Here is a 22,169-nt window from a genome sequence, read left to right on the forward strand (position 1 = left end):
AAGCAAGGACAAAGGGCAGACTTGCTGCTTCCTCAGTGGGTTTTAATCGCTCCCCAGCCTCTCTTTGCTTGCTCCTCTTTGTGTCCTGTCTTGTGTGTTTATCCGGGCCGTTTGTTCTTGCTAATACCAAGTGGGTCATTTGGAGGAGGGTGGGCGGGCAGGCGGAGAAACCATTGGAGATGGCATTTTGGGGAGGGGCCAAATTTCCCCAGCCAGATTGTGCACGTAGAGACACGTAGCAAAGAACTTGGCGGTCACAGTTTTACTCAGCTCTCTCATGATGACGTTTGTTCGTTGGTGTGTAACATCTGCACTCATTCACTTAGGCCTGTTCACACCAACTCCCGATTTTCAAAAGGTCCCAAAGTGGAAAGGGCCATTGAGCATTAAAGCCTCCCACCCAGCCAGCCCAGCAGACTGGGGGAGAAAGAATTAATTCTTTAAGGTCCAAAGGGAGATGTTTGGAGAACTCCGTTCCATGCAAACTGGCACTGCTTGCGGAGCTACAAAGGATCATCCGTAGCAGTTGAATGTGGCAGCCTGAAGGGAGTGGATTATGGGACTTGCTGGAATAGCGCGGGGGGGGGGGGGTATTACTTTTTGTTCCTTTCTTTTTTTTCCTTCTTCTTTTCTGCCTTTAAAGATAAGCACTGATATTATTTATTATCTGAGGAAGAATGGACAGTTTTCTATGTCCCTTCCCCAAGCTCTGTCCAGTTTTGGATCCAGTTTTGTCGTATATTTGGATTCAATTTTGTTAGAAATAGAGGTGATGAGTTTCCCCCAAAGAAAAGCGAAGGGGAGGGTTCCCCCAGATTAACTTCGATCATGATGGTTGTCCCATTTTAATCAGAGTGCTGTGGTGTCCCTTGGAACTGAGCTGAGCGTCAGCCAATTTCTCTGCTTGATATCATTTTGGTTTTTTACATAAATATATACAGTATATAAATATATACACACACATTTTGTTTAATTTTGAAATTTTATTTTATTTTTTTAACAAAAGAGGAAATTAACTTGTGATACAAAGCTAAATCTAACCCAAAATTAACACCAACATTTTATGGCAAGTTTAAAGAGCAGTACGGCTCCCTCTCTCTCTCTCTCTGCACACACAGATCCACCCAGGCGTACTGAAGGCAGAAATGTGCCTTGATACTGTACAAATGGTTTCTGTTTGTAAGGGGGCTGTTCCAGTTGTGGGAAGGTGGTCCACTATAGAGTTTCCATGGCAAGGGAACTGGCATCGATAGTGAAGTGTTTTCAAGAGCAATACCATCTAGCCAACCTCACGTTAATGGGGCTCAGGCCTGATTCATGTCCAGAAGTTGATGAAGAATGGAATTAGCCATCTTACTTTGGAGGTGGTTAGCCCAGCATTATTTTCGGCATCTGCAAACATGTAACATGGCTGTGAGCACTGAATCTAAGCCACCTCCATGTCCTTAAGGGAATGGAGATTCTCATGGCTGGACGTCAAGAGGCTGGTTGGTGCAAACGGACATCATTTCTCCTCTTGAAGAGATTATTATATGGAGAGAAAGCTCAGGGAAAGGCAAGTGGATCCAAGCCAATTTTAGTATCAAATGGATTGGTGCTGAATGAAAATATTTTTAAAGTCGAAACATCAAAACAGGCCAAAATAAAATATAGACGCATCGCAATTCTGACATGACAGTTTCTCAAGATACAGCTGTGACTCTCGAGGGGGTCACCGTAAATTTTCTAAGCCATATGAGACGTGGTTTGCGGAGTCTCCCAGTGAGAGGGCAGTGTTTGATAGAAGATCACAACTCAGCTTGGCTGCACATATGGAGAGATGATGGGTATTCCCCTTAGTAAATCACTCACCCCTGCCACCATTCTGAAGGAAGGAAGACAGTCGGTGCTTCAAAGAAAAATACTTGCTGCAGTCAGAAAGGCATCCGTTGCATTCTTCACAATGACTGTGTGAGGTACAGGGTGGGTTGAGAGCATAGATCTAGTCCAGGGTGACCCAGTGAACTCTCTGGCCACGTGGGGATTTGAACACATCTTTGCCCTGACACAATCTAATAATACTATGTCCACTGTCCCACACTCTTGTGCGTGGGAATTATTCTTTCATTTCCCTAAGCTTACCTAGGGTAAATGTCTTCCAGGCTTATTTTGGGAGTGACCAAGTGGGTTCCAGAATAATTTAGATGTTATTTTCTCATTTCTTAGTAGCCTCTCGTATGATAAGAAACTCTCCTGCTAGTAGGAAAGTGATGTGAGTTAGTGGGTGAGTGGGAATCACTTGGCACCCATTTGCCCTCAATCAACAGGCTAATATCACCCTTGAAACCACAACAGGGAGATGTTCTAGCTGCAGCCAAGCGCAAGTGGGGTCCTTTAGCCAATGCTGATTGAAATCACACGGTTGGGAGGAAATTATAATTCTCTGTATCACCCTGACTTTTACACCCACCTTGACAAACTGTTACTTACCCTTGATGCTATTTTTAACCAATCAGGACCTGAGTCACATTCATATGAGGGTTAGCGTTTTGTAACAAGGATCTCTGAAACAACTTAACTATCAATACCACTTGATTTTCCCGATTGCCATAGATGTACAGATCTGGTATATCTGTCAGCCTCCCCATTCAGTTTTATGAATGTGGCAGCTGTGAACACACGCTTGCTTTTGTGTTTCCAGAGGGGAGCTGTAAGTGCATTAGAGCCCTTCATTGAAAAGATACTGTCTAGTCAGTTACTAGGAAAAGTGTTAAGCATCTCTGTTTTGGTGACCCCTCTCCACCAGCATGCAGCCTAGTTCAGACGTTGGCCCACTATGACAGCCATTGAGTTGAACGCATGCGCTTTAATTCCTGTTTGGGAGGGAACATGTAGGGCAGGTGGCCCATGTAGGCACCCGTACGCACACTGGACGGATGGATACATTTTTACATTGGGCCATGGTGTATACTGGTATCTGTTTGGAGCACATGGCCCACACACTCTGTTAGAGGCACAGTACGGCCATTTATCCTGTCCATGTGGCTGGACCCAGCCCTGCTGCCGTCCTTGAAAGTGCCACCTACTGCTTGTTTCCTTTGAGGGAAGGAGGAGAACTTGTAGAGTTATATTTGGAATCGTATTTTTTTAAAAGAAAGCAAGGTCCCCAGAAATATTTGCTGAACACTTCTATGGTATGAGCCTTGTAAATGTTTCCTTCCTGCTGGCCAGAAAACCAGAGGGCCAGAGATTCTGCCAACTGCCCACGGGGAGCCCCCCCCCCAAATTTTACTCACTTGGCCATCCATAATTGTGTGTATGCCAAGAGCAAAGCAGCAAAGACTTAAAACAAAGGATCTTCCCTACATCGGTGGTCCCCAGCCTTGGGCCTCCAGATGTTCTTGAACTTCCAAAAATCCTGGCCAGCAGAGGTGGTGGTGAAGGCTTCTGGGAGTTGTAGTCCAAGAACATCTGGAGGCCCAAGGTTGGGGACCACTGCCCTACATCCCCGGGGCCGCTTGATCAGCCCATGTCCTGCGATCCCTTACTGTCCTTTATACTTGCCGGCTATAACAAAATCTCATAACATGAGCGACTGACCTTGATGGGGAGTGTGAGCAGTTATGTTCTTGTTGTTTTCTCTCTTGCTTGGTTGGGGCTGCTGTGAGAGAGGGTGTCTCTGAGGCATTCTTTCCGGCCTCTCTTACGCTAGGACGGGCACTTCTCTCAAACACTCTTCTGAGCACGCTCAGCAGGAAGGTTTGTCCACACCTATTAATCCTCTCTCTGTGTCCAGCTTCTTGTTAGTAGCAGCTGGTTGCATGTTTTTTTTGCTTGTTCAGATGAAACGGTTCAAGAAATGACTCATATCCAACTCTTGAAAAATGTCTCTCTCTTTCTTTTATTATTATTATTTGTTTTGTTTTTTTATTTCAGTACACCTTTCTCTCTTTTGTTTTCTTTATTACTTTCCCTTACTTAATAAGACGAAACACTTGTCGTTCGTAAAACATCTCACATTTCCCCTTGCCTGTTCTTAGAGTGTTATGTATCTGTGGGACTGAACTAAATTGCATGCACTTGTAGTAGTTGTAACTGGTAGCAGTAGATGTAGTTGTAGAACATGCATTGTTGAGTTGATATTATAGGTTATTGTCAACATGGAATAGTATGGCAGTCATAGTGTAGCCGTGGTTTGATGGGAAGAGTAAGGCAACCTGCCTCTAAGTTCATGGATCCATAGTACAATGTCCATTAATTTTCCAAACCTGGGCTGATCAAACTCAACATAAGATGTTGTCAAAGAAGTGGGAGGCCACGTTTTAATTGTAAATACACTTACTTGTGAGTAGTTTTCACTTAGGTCAGTGGGAGTTCCTCATATGTACATGTCCTAAGGTTCAAGGCCAGGTTTAAATCAGGAAGCATTCTGCAAGTACTAACTTTTCTAATATTCTGTGTTAGAGCCCCAAATGCTTTTCAGCACTGCCCTATGTTATGGCTGACTTGTCAGACTGTACAGAAGCAAAAGGGAATTGGTTTTACATCCTCAAATGCAAATTTAATTCTAGCAGAAACGATATCCAGCACTACGTGCGTTCATTTCATTTTAGGATGAAGTCTATATTAGGTTTTCCTAGAGAAGTACCATTTCCACCACTGAGCCCGCCACCAACTTCCTCCCCTCTTCCATTTGTTTCTCTTTCTTGCACCCGATTTTCCGTACTCAGCTCCTCAAAATTGTTTTCCAAATGAGCAGTGGTGGGTAGGGCTGGCAGCTGGTAATTCCAAATCTCGGATGCCACATTACGTTTGGTTTGTGGCGGCGGCTGTTTTGTCAGCGTGCGTCCTGCTGAGAGGAGATGGTCTGCATCTCCATTCTCCCTTCTCTCCCCTTCAACATCCTGCCTGCCGACACATTGCTGGTTTTGAGTACATTCGGGTTACTGAGCATGCCTGGCCTCAGATGATGACTTGGAACATTTTACTCAGCATATGCTGCTGAAAGAAATAGCATACCTTAAAGATCGCTTCTCTGTGCAAGGCAAAATGAGCGTCTGCCTCTTCTTACAAATCACTGCAAAACACTGACCTCTTCCTTGTTTTCTGACCCAAATGACAGGATACATCCTGTCCCTTAACGGAAGGTGTGAAGCCTGCATTAGCGATACATGAAGTTCTAAGCCTTAGGTACTAGAGGGATCAGCATATATAACTTGCCCCTCAAGTTGCCGTCTGCCATGAGAAAATAAGTGCAGTGTGTAATGCACAGAGCAGAGAAACTGGGCAGGAAGTGGATCTTAAAGTTAGCAAAGCAGAAAATTGCATAGGGAGTAGCAACCCACACTGTAGCTTTAACTCTGGAACCTTCAAATATTTAGTCTTGCTGTTAAGCACCTTACTTGCTTCTAAATTATAGCAATAAAATAAATATAAAATAAAAATTAAATTAAATTAAATATGGGGGAATTTGCAGCCATGTTGAATGCATGGATTTTTCTCTACGCTTAAGGGCACCTGCCTAGATGGAACCCTTCTGCATTTTAGGATTTTACAGATTATTATTTCGCAATCTAAAAAGTACATACAATTCAGTGCACAGGACTGTTTTTGCTGCAACAAATTAAGCTACCCCACTTTTGAAAGTCCCCTTTTTAGCCTTTTGAGGCACAGGCTCCCTCCCCTTGAGATTAACATTTGGGGGCATCCCGCATTTTAGGGCTCGTTCCTTAATTTTTGTTCCATTGTATCTTTATGGGAAAAGTGCTACAAGGTATGACCCAGTTTAGGTCAGGCTACACCCCAGTTGAGTCTTATCTGACCAAGACCTGTGCTTTAAACCAATGGTTCCCAACCTGGGGTCCCCAGATGTTCTTGGACTAAAACTCCCAGAAACCCAGGCCAGCCCAATGGGTGCTGAAGGCTTCTGGGAGTTTTAGTCCCAAGAACATGATAACCCAAAGTTCGAAACCACTGCTTTAAACCAAGGCTCGGCACCTCCTGATAAGAAGGGCCACATTTCCACAGTGGCCATTGTTTATGCCACCGTCAGAGTTGTGAGCAGAAAAAAAGAGTTTAGGCAAAGTGGACTATCTCCCTTCTTTGCTTCTTCCAGGTGGTGTTGTATGAGTACACACACGTGCACACCTAGCAATGGATTAGAAAGCTAATGTTCTTTTGACGCTTCTTCTTCTCTTTTATAAGAGCCTACATAGCTGCCGTATATGGAGGCAGACCAGTGCAGACGCCTGTTGTCACCAGGCATATGTAAGACTTGCTTGAGGAGGTACCCAGAGAGAGAAGGAATTCCTGGTGAGGTTGGTGTCCCTTGTTGTTGTAGGGACTGTTAACCGTCCTAGAAGCAAAACATTTGCACATCACTTTTTTTTTAAGAAAAGAAAACATGGAGTCTCACATTGATCAATGATCATTTGAAAAACTCCCATTAGAGCAGTTAGGAACATACCAACCTCCGCTGAGATGTCCAGCTGCACCGTGTCCGTTTGTCTTCTTCAATCGGGGGCGGCCTTCTTTTCCTCCTCGAAGCGCTGACCTTTCCGCACAGCACACTCTGAGATTCTCCTCTAAATTTGTAATTGTCAAACATTGCCAGAGCCAAGTTTTGACCCCCAGCTGTGGTCGTTTTAGCAGAATCTATTGTGGGTGAAATACATCGGCTTTTAATCACTTATTGTGTAATAGAAAACCCAGGGCACTTGATAGATCCTCTCCAATGCAATTAGTGGCCAGCTCAGGAGAGCAAGACTTAAGTACGATATAAGTTAATCTTTAATGAATGTAGTCACTAACTTCTAATGGTCTTCTCAATCAGTGGAATTGTTTTCAATGGGCAAAATTTCTTCCATGGAGCTTGGCTCTGACTGGCCGGGGGCCTCATTTCACTCGCTTCCCTTCCTCCGGAATGGCTCTGTGATCCAAATAGAATCATCTTGTGTTCAGTGAAAAGGGGACATAAAGCTTCTCTCATGCTGTGAATGCATTTTACTGTCCTCTTGGCAAGCTCTGGAATGGCCACTTCACCTGACTCGATTTTTTTTTCCTAATGGAGTGAAGTGTTTTGCTTTCCCTTGCTCACAACTGTTCTCTGTTCTGATCATCAGAGCTGCTCGGGGTCATCCCTGGGGAAGATTCAATTTCAGACTGGCATAGACAAGTCTCATAGCAGTGGAGATCTGGGCAATCCAGCAGGCCACACGTTGGATCTGGGCTGGCACCAAGACATTTGGTTTAGATCCCTACCAGCCTCTTGGCCCAAGGGATATCTGCAATAAAAATGTAGCAGGAATTAAATTTAAGTGGGTCAGGCCTTGTAGAATTGGGAGTTGACTTGGGAACGGTAGCTGGGTTGCTAAGTTGCCTTGAGCAGTTCAGAGAACAAGCTGGATATTAATGAAGGTAGATTAATAGGCCTGCCAGGTGGCAGGTTGCTATCTCTCAGCTTCAGTCTCTGTAGAGTGAAAATGGGGATGCTCTCCCTCATAGGGATGCTCTAATGAATGAAATCTGGAAGTAGGCGAAATGGGATGGAGATTGGAAATTCTTGACGAATCCAGCAAGCTTTACATTTTAGTGTCTCACATCTTCCAATTGAAGTATAGTGCAGCAAACCTGCCTCTGAGCTGCTTGGTAAGAAGCAAACAGTCACCCGCCTGAATGTGACCAATTGCACATAATTATTCCTCTTTATTCATACTAGCCCATGGATTTTAGAGCTTTTAATTCAAGGCGGGAGTGGACTGCACCCCTTCATTTATCTCTCAGAGGTATCTTTTTCTTTATGATTCATGCAGGCCATGATCCCCTTCTCTTATAAACCTTCTCCTTTTTCCTTCCAGGAACTGTTGAGGACCTCTGTTACAAGTTTTAGAATTATCCTCGTATGCAATAGCAATTTGATTAGGTTTTATTTATTTTACCCATAATGAAAAAGAGCATGAAATGCAGGGAAAATCAAGCTCAACATATAAGCAACATCTCCTTGGAATAAGTCCCCTCTCCTCGTGGTTATGTGGCAAAACTCCAAAATAAGCTGAACACTGGCAGTGAATCTGCCAACATCTATGTTGGTTTCTTTTATCATTCCCCATATTCCAGAGTGATCAGCCCATTTCTTCTCATAATAGATTTGCAAAGGTACTATAAAAATGGGCCCAGACTGTCTCCAGGGAAGGTGGCTTTGGTCACTGCTTCTCCACGATAATATGTTTTTCTTAGTTCTCATGCAACTTGTGTCAAGAGATGTACTGTCTTTGAACCTGGAAGTCAGAAGGAACCATCTTGACCAGAAGCTGTTGATCTGTTCTTCATAATTAACCTTCTCTGTTGCTATTTTTATTAAATTAAATGACACATGTCATTTAAAGATGCTGGCACACTCTTTTGAGAGCCCCTTTTGTCTACAAATGAGGCTCCATGCCCTGTCATTACTTCATTTCAGATCGTATTTCTATCCGGTTAGCATGACAGTGCTTGATGCTGATCACACTCCACACCTTCACCGCGACATCGTATTAGAACCGCAGAATTCTAAAGTGGGAAGGGATCTCAAAGGCTATCTTGTCCCAACTCCCTGCTGATCCAGGGAATCTAGAGCCAAAGCATCCCTATCGTGTGGCTGTCCAGTCGCTGCTTAAAAAGTCCACCATCTTCTGAGATGTTTAAAAAGTCCACCATGTTCTGAGACAGCCTGTTCTGAAACAGTTCTTCTCATCAGGAAGTTGTCCCTAACATTTACTTGAAAAACATCTTCATTTGTCTTTATACCAACTCTATAACAGGTCAGTCTTATCCCCTCTCTGACGTGCATGCGCATAAAAGCACAAAAGGCTTCAGAACTTGCTTGTCGAAAAGGTTTTCTTTAGTAAGCCATAGAACAACAGTGAAAGCTGTTGTAGTGACACATTTTTATAAAAGAATGCATTGAAAGTCTTGTCCCATTTGACCATGTAAACCATTTTGGGACCTTTATGTTAGAAAGCAATATATAAAAATAAACTATAGTAAATCCTACTGCACGAATCACCACACATTTGAAGATGTGAATGGCCTCTTAAGGTCAAACTCTAGCCGCCCCCATTGAGACTTAAACGTAAGGCAAAACAAAGTCCTGATTTCATTTTAATTTCTCTTTTTTTCTGCTGTTGCACAAAAGACCTCAGTTTAAAATATAACCGGAGCAATAGCCCATTAATGTGTTACAGTGGGAGGCCAGTGCTTCAGTTGCCATAGTGATAGAGTTCGGCTCATTTGTTTTGTAGATGAATAATTACTACGCAATTAGAGTAGGCTAAAAATAAAAGATCCTTTTCTTCCCAGTCATTCATTAATATTAATAAAAGGCCTGTCCAGGCTGTGGTAAACAATTAATGCAAATCTGGTTGCCAGTAGTAAAAAGGTAGCAGAAGAAGCCATACTGCTAAACTGTGAGTTGAGAAGTCAAAGGGGTTATTTCGTTCTTTACGATAACGAAACAATGCAATTTAGAAAGGATTCTTTATAACAGTGAGATGACATATATAAGTTTGCTTGCAGTGGAATAATGGGAGACATGAATAGACAAGTACTGTATTTCAAATATATATCAGACTCAGCCTCCAGCGACTGCAAAGAACAAGCACACAGAGTTGATCAGTGCGGAGTCTGTTGTGATTATACAAGTATGCACAGGTCATTGTGAGTTTACTATCTGTTGGAACGGTTGCAATGTCGGTGTCTTCCTAAGCGGGAATCCTCATTACAAATTTCAGAGAGAGATGCAGAATAGGAGGTGCTTGACTTTGGAGCAGGAGGAAAGGAAGACTGAGGATTTCAAGAAGCGGTTGAGGAAGCGTGCGGAGCTCCTGTTCAACTGTAGGGGGGGGGGTGCTGTGATCTTTTGAGGGAGGGGGGCATTCCCCCTTCCTTCTTCTGATCGATGATGATTTCATTCCAATGTACTTGGGGCCGGGAGGACTTTGGTTAGCTGCATCAGTCTGGTGTGGCTCAGGACTTCACAGTTTGGAGCCTTTGGGGTTAAGATCAAACCCCTTTACAACAGGGCAAAGAAGCAGGAGAGCTGACCATTGGCGTGAGGTCCTGACATGTAAGGGCGCTCCAGGGCAGAGAACGGCTGAAGAAGCCTGGAGGGTAGCCTGCGGGCTGAGGAAGAGGGGACTCCAATAGAGACGGCAGAGGCTGGGTTGGAGGGACGTGGCAGAGGAAGGATGGGGGTTACTTGGAGGAGGAGGCCCAATAAGGGCTGGGCCAGATCAGGGAGCTGTGCTATTTGGGCTTTGGGGGGGGGGGAGAGAATTCTAGGAAGTGTGACAAGGCAGTGGGGTGAAAAGGGGGGGAAGGAGCTTAGGGAGAAGAAAGGAGGGCTGGGGCAAAAGCTCTCCCCAGAGGGGCCCCAGGATTAAGGCCTTGGTAGAGTAGGGGAGGTAGCTATTATTGGGAAGAAGGAAATCAACCGAAAAAGAGGCGGAAGAAGGGCTCTGGAGTCCGGAGCTACAAGGCCGTGTCTTGAATGTTGAGACTGACAAGGGAATAAGGCCAAGTTCTGACTTTCCGCTTTGCTTAGAATTTCTGTGGCGGGGACAGAGAGTCAGAAAGCAGGGGAGGAGGCCTTCCCATATATATATTTCAACTAATGGGCCAATTATTCAACCACAAGCTTCTAGTTCATATATAGAGCACCTGCAATTGTGCCTGGCATTTTAACGGAGTAACAGGGAAAAGGCAGCGGCCTGCCCTCCACCGCCTTTCCGGCAGCCTCTCTACTTGATCATCGCTGCTCCTCTGTTCTCTCTGGCACTCTTGCGATTGCGACTTCACACTGGAGCAGAACGAACCTTGTCTGTGTCAAAGGTTTTTAAACTTCATCATAATGAATCGTCGCAAGGCAAGAACGGAACATTCCAAGCCCCTCTTGGCACAGCAAGGAACAGATGAGTAAGTAGTGCCCACTCTGTCCTCAATACAGCAAGTCAGCCAGGTAAAAAGAAGAGTGTGATCATTAAGACTACAGGAAACCATCGCCATGGTTCCCACAGGTGGTACAGTTTAGTAGGCTGGAGTGCCTGGCTGCAGATCCAGGAGTTCAGAGATCCTTGTAGTGCCTTCCAAGAGAGGAGCCGGCCAAGGTCATCCGAAGCCTATGTGGCTGATCAACCGACATGGCCCCTCTGTGGTCTTGGCCAAGATGCATCAGAGGAAGAACTTACCCATCATTTTATACACAGAGAATACTAGGAGGGCTGCCATCAATCTGCAACAGATTGGTGGCTCATCATTACAGGTAGCATCCTACAGAAGTTTTCCAAACAGAAGAAAATCATCCAAAGTTTTGAAGACACCTGCAGTAATAATCAGTCTTGCTTGCAAGGGGTCCAGAGCACACCGGCAACCACAGTGGTTGTCAACCTTTGGCCCTCCAGATGGTTTGAACTCCAGCTCTCAGAAATCCCCTCTAGCACGGCAAATGGTCAGAAATTTTAGGAACTGAATCCAAAACATCAGGAGGGCTTAAGGTTGCGAATCATTGGACATACCACATTACACTGCCTATTGACCCAGTGAAGACACTAATTGGAAAGAGCTCGCTTGTGCTTTTCCCAGCATCTGCTTGCACCTTCCTCCAAAAATCTGCTTCACATTTTTTTTATCACCTTCATACACCGTTGCATGCCATCAGCTTAACTTTTATTTTATTTTCTGATACACCTCATCTTAAAGATTGCTTATGTGCCGCTCAGAATTTTCCTTGGTTTATTCTGGATCAGGTAAAACATTCATCTGTTTGATAAATCTGTACTCTGGAAATTCTTTAGCCTCTTTTATGTACTGGAAAAGCTTCTTGGACTCCAGGTTCCGCCGAAGGCACGTCTAAGGGAAGAAAATGCAAAGGAATGAATTGTGAAGAGGGACAAGGGCAGTGAAACTACACTTTCGGTGGCTTGAAGTTTAAACAGACTGTACAATGCAATGCTACATGATGTGGTCCAGCTAGGTGGTGCCCGAAAAATAGAGAGAGAATGTGAGACCTTGAAATACTGAACTTGTTATTCAAGGAGTCGAACATGGGTAGAAAGACTGAGAAGATTTTTAAAAAGGAGGAAAGGCAACAGGTCATTAAAAAAAAAAGAAAATACTAAAGAAAACACATAACAATAGAAAGAAAGCAAAAAAGACTTCTACTCTTATCTACTGTGCTGTTCCAGGTCCCACTAATATTAAGTTCAGTTATCAATCCCAATGGAAACTGCAGCCAAGAATCAGAAGACGACTCAGGCTCAGAAGGGCAGGAATGAAGGAATTATTTGCAGACACCCTGGACTGCCAGGAAGACCAACAAGGGGATCCTAGAGCAAATCAAGCCTGAACTGTCTCTGGAGGCAAAAATGTTGAACCTGAAGATGCCCTCGTTGGGCACATCATGAGAAGGCAGAATTCTCTGGAAATGACAATAATGCTGGGAAAGACAGAAGACAGAAGGAAAAAGAGGAAGACCAAATATGAGGCTGTGCCTCCATGACAGGGGCTGAAGATCCAGAGGTTCCCATCCAGCTGTGCTATCCTATGATGATGATGATGATTATGGACTGACTTCCTAAAGGAAGCCACAGGCTTGAGTTTACAGGAGCTGAGCAGAGTAGTTGAGGACAAGACATTCTGGAGATGGCTCATTCCTAGGGTCACCATGAGTCGGATATGACCTGATGGCACAGAACAACAGCAGAAGGGCGTCCAGAATGGCAACCTTCTCCCAAAAAGTTGTACGGCCAACCAAGCTGAAGCTCAGATGGTTTTTCTGTCTTTACTCAGACTAGTTGATTCCCCTTCCTCCTGATTTTGGGTGAGATGTCTAGGTACTAGAGTTTTTCTGAGGTTAGTTAGAGACTGTTATCTGCTGCCCTCCAAAATTATTGAATAAAGGAGAAAAATACAGTGCAGCCTTTGTAAAGGTCGGCATTTGTTTGTTGTTGAGGGTCTAATTAGAAGCATAAGAGGGAGCGGACTGGCTTGCTTGCTTGGCTAATTAGTGACATACACGAAGCCCACTTTGAACTTCAAGGACACAGAGCTATTAGCACTTACATCAAAAATGGATTAAACTTCTGTGCTTTTATAATGATTAAAGATGAGCCCCTCAAGTGGAAACTCTTTTGTCAAAATGCTGCAAGAACCGGCTCCCTGATTGCGGTCTCTCTCAGCAAAGCTTTGCACAGCCTCCGTGCGAAGGCCCCGGCCCCCCACGCAAGAGTGACGCCGTTTAATTTGTGATATGGGAAATTTTGATTAGGCTATAAATATTGATCACGCACAAAACATCGCCGCTAAGATGAGGAATGTGTTTATTTGCCACCGCAAGCGATTGTAGGGCTCAGAAGAGACCATTTCTGTAGATTTTGTGGTCCTTTTTTAAAAATTGGTACATGTCAAGTATTTTCTTAATGTGTCCCCAATCACTTGTCAGCAGTCCTTTATCAATGCTCAAGTTCAAACTGTACTAAAACGTCTATTAAATATGCAGTTGTGGCTAAAGTAGTTACGGCCTTGGATGGCAGCTAATCCTGTCGGGTAACACCACAATCTGCCACCATTTTACTGTATTTAGAAAGTGGGACCATGATCTCCTGAATAGTTAACATTGCAAAGCAGTATTTTACATTACGCCATGAATGAGAATGCATGGTCCTTCAAATGTTGGACCGGACTACAACTCCCATCAACACCTAGCCAGCACAGCTGTAGGTCTGGGATGATGGGAATTGCAGACCCAACAACATCCCATCCTCCTCTTATACTTTCTCTACACAACAGCTCTTTGCCCTTAGCAGCACTCTGGGAAATCCCAAGTGTTACTACAAATTATATTGAGAAATATCACTCTTGTATCCACTGGTCCAAACTCACAGATACATACAAGATAGGTCCTTCTCTGAGCAACCGTTTGTAGGCCAGCGTAGATGAAACTCAACAGCCCGTGGTGCAAACATTTTTAGCAATCTCCACAATCTCTTGTCATGAAATTCACTCAAGACCTTTGATGCGTGATCCTTCTTGCAGAGATCATTCACAAGCTGTTGGCCTTCCCTCGCATGTCATTGGTTTGTACTCCGTAGTATCCAAATTCTACAGATGTTCCTCCACTGCTCTGATCTGTCTCATTGATGGTACTCTTACGCTACAAAGGCAGCTGCTCCCACACCCAGCTCCCCTGCCATTTCTGCTAGATCTGGCCATGGAGAATAATGAAACATTTGAGGTGCATTTGTTCGTTGAGTTTTGACCTGGCTTAATTCCACATTGTACAGGAGAGGAAGCAGAAGCCAGGATACTGCGGCTTCTTTTACACATGTCAGGAGAATCCAGCTTTTCCAAAGGTCTCTGAATGTCACTTGAGATGTACCGTAACGCAGCTCACACAACAGATCTCTGAGGTATCGTTATTCTCTTGTGATTCTGTTATTCACATTAGATACCTGAGGTGGATCAATACATTCTAAAACTTGTAGAGAAAGATTGTAATTTCAAAACTTTTCAACCTTTCCAAAATCCTTGCGCTGCTCTTTTTGTGTGGAAGCACCAACTTTACTTTCTTCAGGAAATGTAGACCAGCATCCCCTGATGTAGCACAAAGAATCGAGGTCACATAAAGTTCCTGGCTGTAGTTCAGACAATTTCAGAAAGGCTAGGAAAGGACGGCCCCACTTGGCCTAACGTAGCACTGTGTCAACAGAACACTCGGTTGTGCTTAGCTCTTATTATTTGCATTTTTTTTTTAAAAAAACACACAACGAAATGAGCTCCTTTGTTTCCAAAGAAGTGGTATTTTTAAGGAATATGTTCAAAAACAAAAATGACACACAGAGTCTCAGACATTTGCTCTCAAGTAAATTCTGACTTATGGGCAACCCTTTCCAGGGTTTTCTAGGACAACCTTTTTCCAGGACTCGGAGAGTATTCAGAAGTGGTTTGCCTTTCCGTTCTTCTGGGGGCATCCTGACACTGTGCAGCTTGCCCAAGGCCACCCAGGCTGGCATTTCTCCCTGGAAGGTACCTTTACCAGATGGCAAAACTGGTATAAGCAATGTTCATTGGGAAAGTGAAGATTCCAACTTGATGTCCCAGAATTATCATCAATGTTTAACTTTATAAAGAAAGAAATCTCATCTACCAGCATTTTTCTTCATATTCTCTTCATCTTGCATTTATCTGATTCATATTTATGGTCAGAAACAATTGTGGCAATTAATAAATTCCATTTATTATTGAGAAATTCCTTCCAACATATACTGCTGTAGTCACCCTAATGGCCAAATCCTCGTGTGTAGGTTAGGCAAGTGACATACCATTTAGAGGCAAATGACCCATGATGAAATCACCATTGTCAGTTGCATGCCGGGTCATACAAATCAGTATACAACTGACAACATCTATGGTGATTTTTTTTTAACTTAGGGAAATTCACATCTAAAAGTTAGGCCACTTGTGCTATGCCAGAGGTAACAGGATTTGGGCCCGTATAATACTAAAAATTATTGAGGTCAATAGGTTAGCAACAGTACACTAGAAAGTTTGGAAGCAACACTTTACCTACAACAAACCACCTGTTTATCACCCCACACAACTGGCTTTCGGCTACCTGCTGAAGAAAGGCGTTCATGCCTCATGATTGTAAACTGCTCCATTTGCATTTCAGTTAGACAGGTTTCTCGCCTAAAGCCGTGTGAACAACACTCTAAAAATGCCAACCATAGACTCTGTGCCAGGCCTTTGGTTCAACTGCTCCTAAGCCCAGCTGCAACTAAGTTGGTTCGGGTCTCTTAGTACCCGGGCTGGAGACTAATTAAGTACCTTGCCTAAATCTCCCTGCAGAATGGTGATACAGCAATGGATTCTGTGCAACAAAACACTTTTCCTGGATCAAGTCCAACATATACTGTGCATCTTTCTGTGGCCCGAAGCCTAACGCCTGACCTGTAAGCTGCTTCAGATATAAGAATTATGCCAGTATCATGTCTTGAAAGCGAGCTTCTCAGTGAGTGACTTGTGGAAGCCTTTTGAGCTTATGACCACATCCGCCAGAAAAGGCTGTTAAGAAAAGAGCCTTTTTCACCGGGTTATCAACGAGAGAAATCTTAGATAAGTTCATGAAGGCTTACTTACTGTAGCTCTCTCAGTAACATGGGCCTACTGTACGATGATAACAAGAACTACATCGCATTTGGAACTCCTCTGGAAATTGACAATATGAGGTTTACCAAGTGCATTATTCTTTGCAAGAATCCATGGATCCATCAGATAACTAGATGGCCCATCAGAAATGAGTCACTTGTTCACCAGGAGATCACAGCCAGCCGGCCCCTGCTTCAAAGACATTCAACAAAAGACAAATGTATAAGCCCCTTTCAGTAATGGGAGAAACTGCAAGAAAAAAGCAGAAGAAGAAAATTGAAAGATAGTGAGTTCTAAAGACCATCTGTTTTTGAACTCAAAGGGCTGAAATGATGATGGCCGTTGGTAGTTAACTAAAGAAATAACCAATTCTGGAAATAGAGGGTTGACTCCCCTGCAGCCAGGCCACCCGGGTCTGTCGTGTATTTCTGGGGCATGTTCTGGCATTCTTTTCACTTTGCAGTGACTTTTAAGAGCCCTGTGCCTGAACAGCCAGCCCTTTCCCTGCCGGTGAAAGAAGCTACACTAGGACCCCCACCCCCGCCCCCCAAAACAAGAACGGATCTGCACCTGGCAGCTTCCCTGGCTTTGCAGAGCAACAGAAAAAGGGCAGCCTCCTCTCTTCTTCAATCTCATCTCAGGAGTTGCAAATAGCATTTTTTTGCAGGTGTAAATGAAATGATACTTGTAGGCCTCCTAGGCTTTCCCTCCACAGACATTCTCTTCAGGATGACATGTGAAACAATAGATGTTAATGCAAATTTAATGTTATTTATTTGTTCCTTCTAGTCATTCATTCATTCATTCATTCATTCATTTCACTCCTTCTCAAAGGAACTGGTGACAGTACATGTATGAATTCCTTCATGTTGATGCTCACAGCTTTTGGGATCCCTTAATCTCCTATTTAAAAAATAATTTAGACAACACAGATGAGTATAAAAGGGTCTCTGTGACAGATCCTCAGGTACTGAGAGTCCACTTCCAATCTTCAGCCCCCACCCCCAATGATTTCAGATCAATGTTGTAGAGGACTGTGGGGGCTTTATAGTGGTACAGGAGCAGCTCATTGGTTCTCGCTGATTCCCAGGCATCGGAGGTTGCTGTTTGGCAGCACTGCTATCTCAGCTCAGATGTGCACATCCTTCCTCTGTCTAGCTGAGGGAAAGCAAAAACATCTGGTGTTGTGCAGTCTTTGTCAGTCACTGAAAGCACAACTAAGGGTTTGTTGCTGTTTGTTGGCATCAGCATTTCTTGCTTTCTGTAGGTTTCTGTTGACCCCTTTCAACTGCACTGCTCTGGAGCGCACTTTTGGCATTATTCAGCTGGCTTTTACGTAGCAGACTTTCAAAAAGCGCACGGCAGTGGAGCCAGGGGTGGTCTCTCAAGTGGAGAAGTTGGGGAAGGCAGCGAGTGCCGTTCCCTTTGCCCAGCGCTACATGTGCTGAGTGTCGGGAGCGCCTTGTTCAACAGTGTCTCCCCGATGTACGCATTATGGTGTGCAGCTTCCGTCTGCACTTTCATCTGTATCGGCAGCATTAAATATTATTATATCATTTACTCTCTCGAGCAGGAAGATGATGTTTGGCAGCTTGTTCTATGAATTTTTCATAAAGATAAAAAGCGGCCTAATCTTGTGAGCCTTAACTCTCAGTAGCGGTAATGGCTTTGATTTAAAGCATTTTGTCTTAATGATAGTTATATTGAAAATTTCCTGCTGCTTTCAAGCACACACGGTTATTATCATAAACACTGATGGTGCAAACGGCTGCCAAATTGCATGGGCCTGCCATGGCAAGGGAGGTGGAGAACGAGAGTAAGAGGAGTGGGGTGCTGCATCAGTAGGTTGGTCTCAGTGAGACCTTCTGTTCCAGGCGCACTTTCAGTCTCAGGTTTTGCTTGGATCTGCAGCAGTGGCATATCAGGTCTGGCTTACATGCACATGGCTAGTCCTACAGTCCATGGCAAGATGGATCCACTACAGCAGAAATGCAGAGTTAAGTCTCAGAGAAGTGTTCTTAGCCGTGGAGAGTTTGCGCGTCCCGGAATAATTCCAAGTTAGAGTTGGAGTGTCTACTTGTTAAATGTCCCCTGGAGGTCTTAGAAAGTAGGCCACCAGTGTGGACAGCTTCTCAGTAGAGACCAATTATTTACATCCATCTGGGCAGAAAGTCCCCATGTAACTGTACTGTGCTGAAGAAAGCAGCATACCTGGGGTCACCTCCCAACGGCATCCACAGTTGTGGGGAGAGACAGTCAAAGACCAGGGCTTGTCATTTCTGTTAAGGAACACAATGGCAGCAAAGGGAATTTAGCTGGTATGAAGGATGGCATGGGAGTGAATTCCGTAGGAGTTCAGTCTGCCTTGGACAGACTTGTGGGGAGATGCAACACCTCTTCTGGCTTTATTAAGATGCACGTTGAGAACCGGGCAGAAGAGTGTCTCTGACACCATGTGTTGGGCTGACTTGTTGTACACAGGCTTGGGAGTGAAGTGCCCGGTTGCCCGACCCTTTGCAGTTACCGAGCCTGTTAGCTAATTCCCAATACTGCACCCTTAGGAACAAGCACAGAAAACCAAGAAAAGAATAAGGTGATAGCAGGTACTGTGGTGCCACAATCAAATGAAAAAAATTGGGAGAAATGGTTTAAAAATATAGTCAGTAATGAAGATTACATATTCTTCTCATAAAAAAGCAACGTATTTTGATTATACAGTTGATGTGCAAGGTGGAAAACATCTTCTAAATGTCTCCTTTATCTTTTTGCACTTGGCAATTTCAGACCTGCTCTTCATTTTAGTTGAAAAGGTGGCTATGAGTGAGGCAGGAGCTTTCCTGTCCAGTGGGGCCTGACGGGCTTGCCTCAGAAAGGCGGCCGATCATCATCCCACCTCCACTGCCAGTCTGATGGGCTTGAAGGACTAAACATGTCGCCTGTTAGACTCCACCATATTTTTGCATCAACCTTCTTTGAGGTCTCCTGTTCTTTAATTAAGAAGTTTTTCACTCTTGTTTGGAGATTCGAACAAACTGATTCTCTCAAATGCTAATGACATGGGAACTGTGCCGCTGAGACCAAATCTGGCTCTCGATTTTGCTCCAGTAATGGTGGAATGGCTCTCTCTTGTTTGTGGCATTTGCTTCTTACCACATTTCTTTTTGTTCCACTGGGGGACGAGTCCATCCGCTGTGAACAGGCTTCACAAAACCTCTCTCTGGGTCAAGTCCTGTTTCAGGCCCAGCTAATGTAGACCCTTCTGGAATCCATGGGATCTGTGTTTGTGTTGATTAGCAGGTTCCCCTCATTTCAGTGGCTCTCTCTCTCTATTTGGGATGGAAATTGGATTTAGCCCCCCCCGCCCCCTTTTTAATGCATTTCACAGGGCTTGCCTAAAGTAGACTCTTTTCCTTGTTGAGCAGTTCTGAGTAGTGCATGCATCGCTCACCTAATTTGGGACTATGTGAACTTGTATGTGGAAATATCATCCCATGGCAGTCTTCGTTCAGGGCAGTCCTAGTAAAAAGGGGGAGGGATAATCATGGATCCAGGACTTCAAGAGAATCCAGGTAAGAAAAAGTGAGGAAGGGAAATGTATAGGGTTTCTCTGCTCATTAATGAGTTGTGGGGACATTCATGAGGCCATTGTGAAGTTAACTCCAAACAGCTTGATTCAGTTTTTTACACTGTGCATTATATTCCTTGTTATTTTAATCACTAGGGCACTGTATTTCATTGTTGTGTATTATTGTGGCTGATGAAAAAAATAACATCTAGTGAAATCAGGCGGTGAATTAGCCTGTGTTTTAAAAAATAAGAATCCAGACTTGATGCCTTTGCACCCACAAAGCTTGAGCCAAGGACCTGAGAGCATGTTATGATCAAAACTGTGGTCCGTTCTGTCCTCAAAAATTCTACTTTTTTGCTCTTATGTTTTTGTTATTTATAACCTGAGTACAATTTTAATATTGAAAATAAGCACCAATCGAGTATCCGCAATGATAGAGTCACTGTATCTCCAGGGATCCCTGATTATGGTTTCTATTCTCCGCCCGGTGACCAACGGGCTCCGTTATCGTACGCGGACTATGGTTCCATGGGGCCTCGGGTGGCTCAGATGCTTCGCAGCGAGCACCCTGCTTCAGCGAGTAACTCCCCCCTCCACCACCTTCCCAGCCCGGATCAATTTAAAAGCCCAGGTTTGTATAGAATTTCATTCCTTTGGGGAAGCACAGAGAAGGAAAAAAAGTACAATAAGACCATTTATTTCATGATACATGGGGGAAAGTCTGCATGCAGTGCCGCTTCGAGGACGGCTACCACAATTTGCTCCATCCTTTTATACACTTTTAAAATTAATTTTACTGTAAGTCTGATGGGTGTTGTTTTGTTCTAGTGGCCAGCCCAGATCTGCTAAATTGTCAGTGGGAACCTAGCAGTGTCTTGGTGTCGTGACATCAGAGGGGTACCTCACTAGACATGCAGGGGGGGCAGTCCTCTTCTTTTGACGTGGATCAACATTTATCTGTATTTTTAGAAGACTAAAGCCAAGTGCCCAAATAATTTGCCTTTATTTATTTTTTTCAGAATTCTTTCTTTTTTTTAACTCCTGAGATTTGTTTGCAAAAAATGGCCTAACTTCACAAGGAAGGTATTGAATCATATTGTTGTGGAGGTGTTCGATTTGAATCAGATGCATTTAGACATTTCTGTTAGTTGGCCCAAATGTGTCTATATACAGATAGGTTCTTTTTTAATCCACATCCAGGCAACATCTTTAGTAAAAGCAACAATAGATGTCAGGCCAAAACGAGATAGGAAGAGAAGATGACCAGTATATTTCTTTGGACAGGTATCTCTTAGCCTTTTGTTTTTAAAATATGGTTTCCCAAAGGATGACGTGACTCTGAAAGTTTCTCTACTGCACCAAGCTTGTCTTATCAGATTCTGGTTTCAGTTATAACCAGTCTGTTGAATAGTATCCGACCCAGGAACTCTGGTTTAGCCAACCAGGGTAAAACAGAAATCATTGTTTGGCCTTGTTTTTCTTTGGACTAAATATGGTTTACACTAAGCATACCTCTCAGGATGGGCCTAACAATAAACTGCAGTTAGCTGGAAACAGGAATGTCTGCATCCCCATGTTCTTTAAATGTACTGACATTGAAAATCTACTGCTAAGTACAGTTGCTCCCTCATAATATCAGGAAAAGATCCCTTATAGCTAGTTGGCCTTAAGACTTGTACACTGATCTGATTTTTTGGTGGATACACTTGCAAAATTGCTGGTGGGGTAGATTCCCTTTCTGAATCTACCCCAACGCAATGCGCTGCATGTTAGAGCCAATGTCATAATGAATCATGACTTTAAATTTCTCCTGAGTTTGTCAGAGGAGAGTTTATTTTCCAGTCGTGACCTTTCTTGTCCAGCTCTGGATTAGCTGGAGTGCCAGTGTTGTGTTACCATCCAGTTCATACGACAAAGTGCTGATCAGTTAGCCTGTGCCCTCCCTTGTTAGTTCTGCCAGCAGGATCAGTGGGTGGGCTTAGCCTCTTTAGTTGCTAAACGAGGCGGAGGCAGAAAGCAAGTCCTACAATTGGAACTCCTTGTCCTCGAGAGAAGAAAACAGGCCTCACTGCTCACTTCCATCTGTTTATCTATAATCTTCTTTGTTTATGTCAGAGGCCATCCATTGGCGCTTCTGGAGTGGATGGATCAGCAGACAGGTCCTCTCAATGCCCGAGGGATGCCCAAATGTGTTCACAGTCCTCACATTCTCCCACGGTAGCTCCTTCCATGTCACCCATCTAGAATGATAAGCAATGATGAAAAATTGCCCACAAATGGGCTTTAGGGCTGTGTGAAAATCATAGCATGTTTGATGCACAACCCACTTGGGATAGTTTAACACCTGCAGGTAGGTTCCCTTCGGCTAGGATCAAACAGCAGTAGCAAAAGCCATTCTGAGTGTTTAAGCTGGTGCTGAACCAGGTTTACAGTGTGACATTTC

At 44.0% G+C, this 22,169-nt stretch overlaps 2 protein-coding genes across 23 annotated transcripts in view; one reads left to right on the plus strand and one right to left on the minus strand.

Moving 5' to 3' along the window:
• The window catches only part of MSI2 (musashi RNA binding protein 2), a 424,247-nt gene that overhangs the window by 380,055 nt on the left and 22,023 nt on the right, over nt 1-22,169 (plus strand). For 12 of the 22 annotated variants that reach the window (XM_020786864.3, XM_020786866.3, XM_020786869.3 and 9 more), the window contains one exon: nt 20,181-20,357. The exons of the other annotated variants lie outside the window; for them this stretch is intronic. In XM_020786864.3, coding sequence (XP_020642523.1) covers nt 20,181-20,357 — 177 coding nt within the window. The remainder of the gene's footprint in view (nt 1-20,180; nt 20,358-22,169) is intronic. 22 annotated transcript variants of the gene reach the window in all.
• The window catches only part of LOC140701746 (uncharacterized), a 443,504-nt gene that overhangs the window by 179,214 nt on the left and 242,121 nt on the right, over nt 1-22,169 (minus strand). The gene's annotated exons all lie outside the window — the stretch shown is intronic.

The sequence above is a fragment of the Pogona vitticeps genome, chromosome 7 (genome assembly GCF_051106095.1).
Source record: "Pogona vitticeps strain Pit_001003342236 chromosome 7, PviZW2.1, whole genome shotgun sequence".
NCBI lineage: Eukaryota > Metazoa > Chordata > Lepidosauria > Squamata > Agamidae > Pogona > Pogona vitticeps.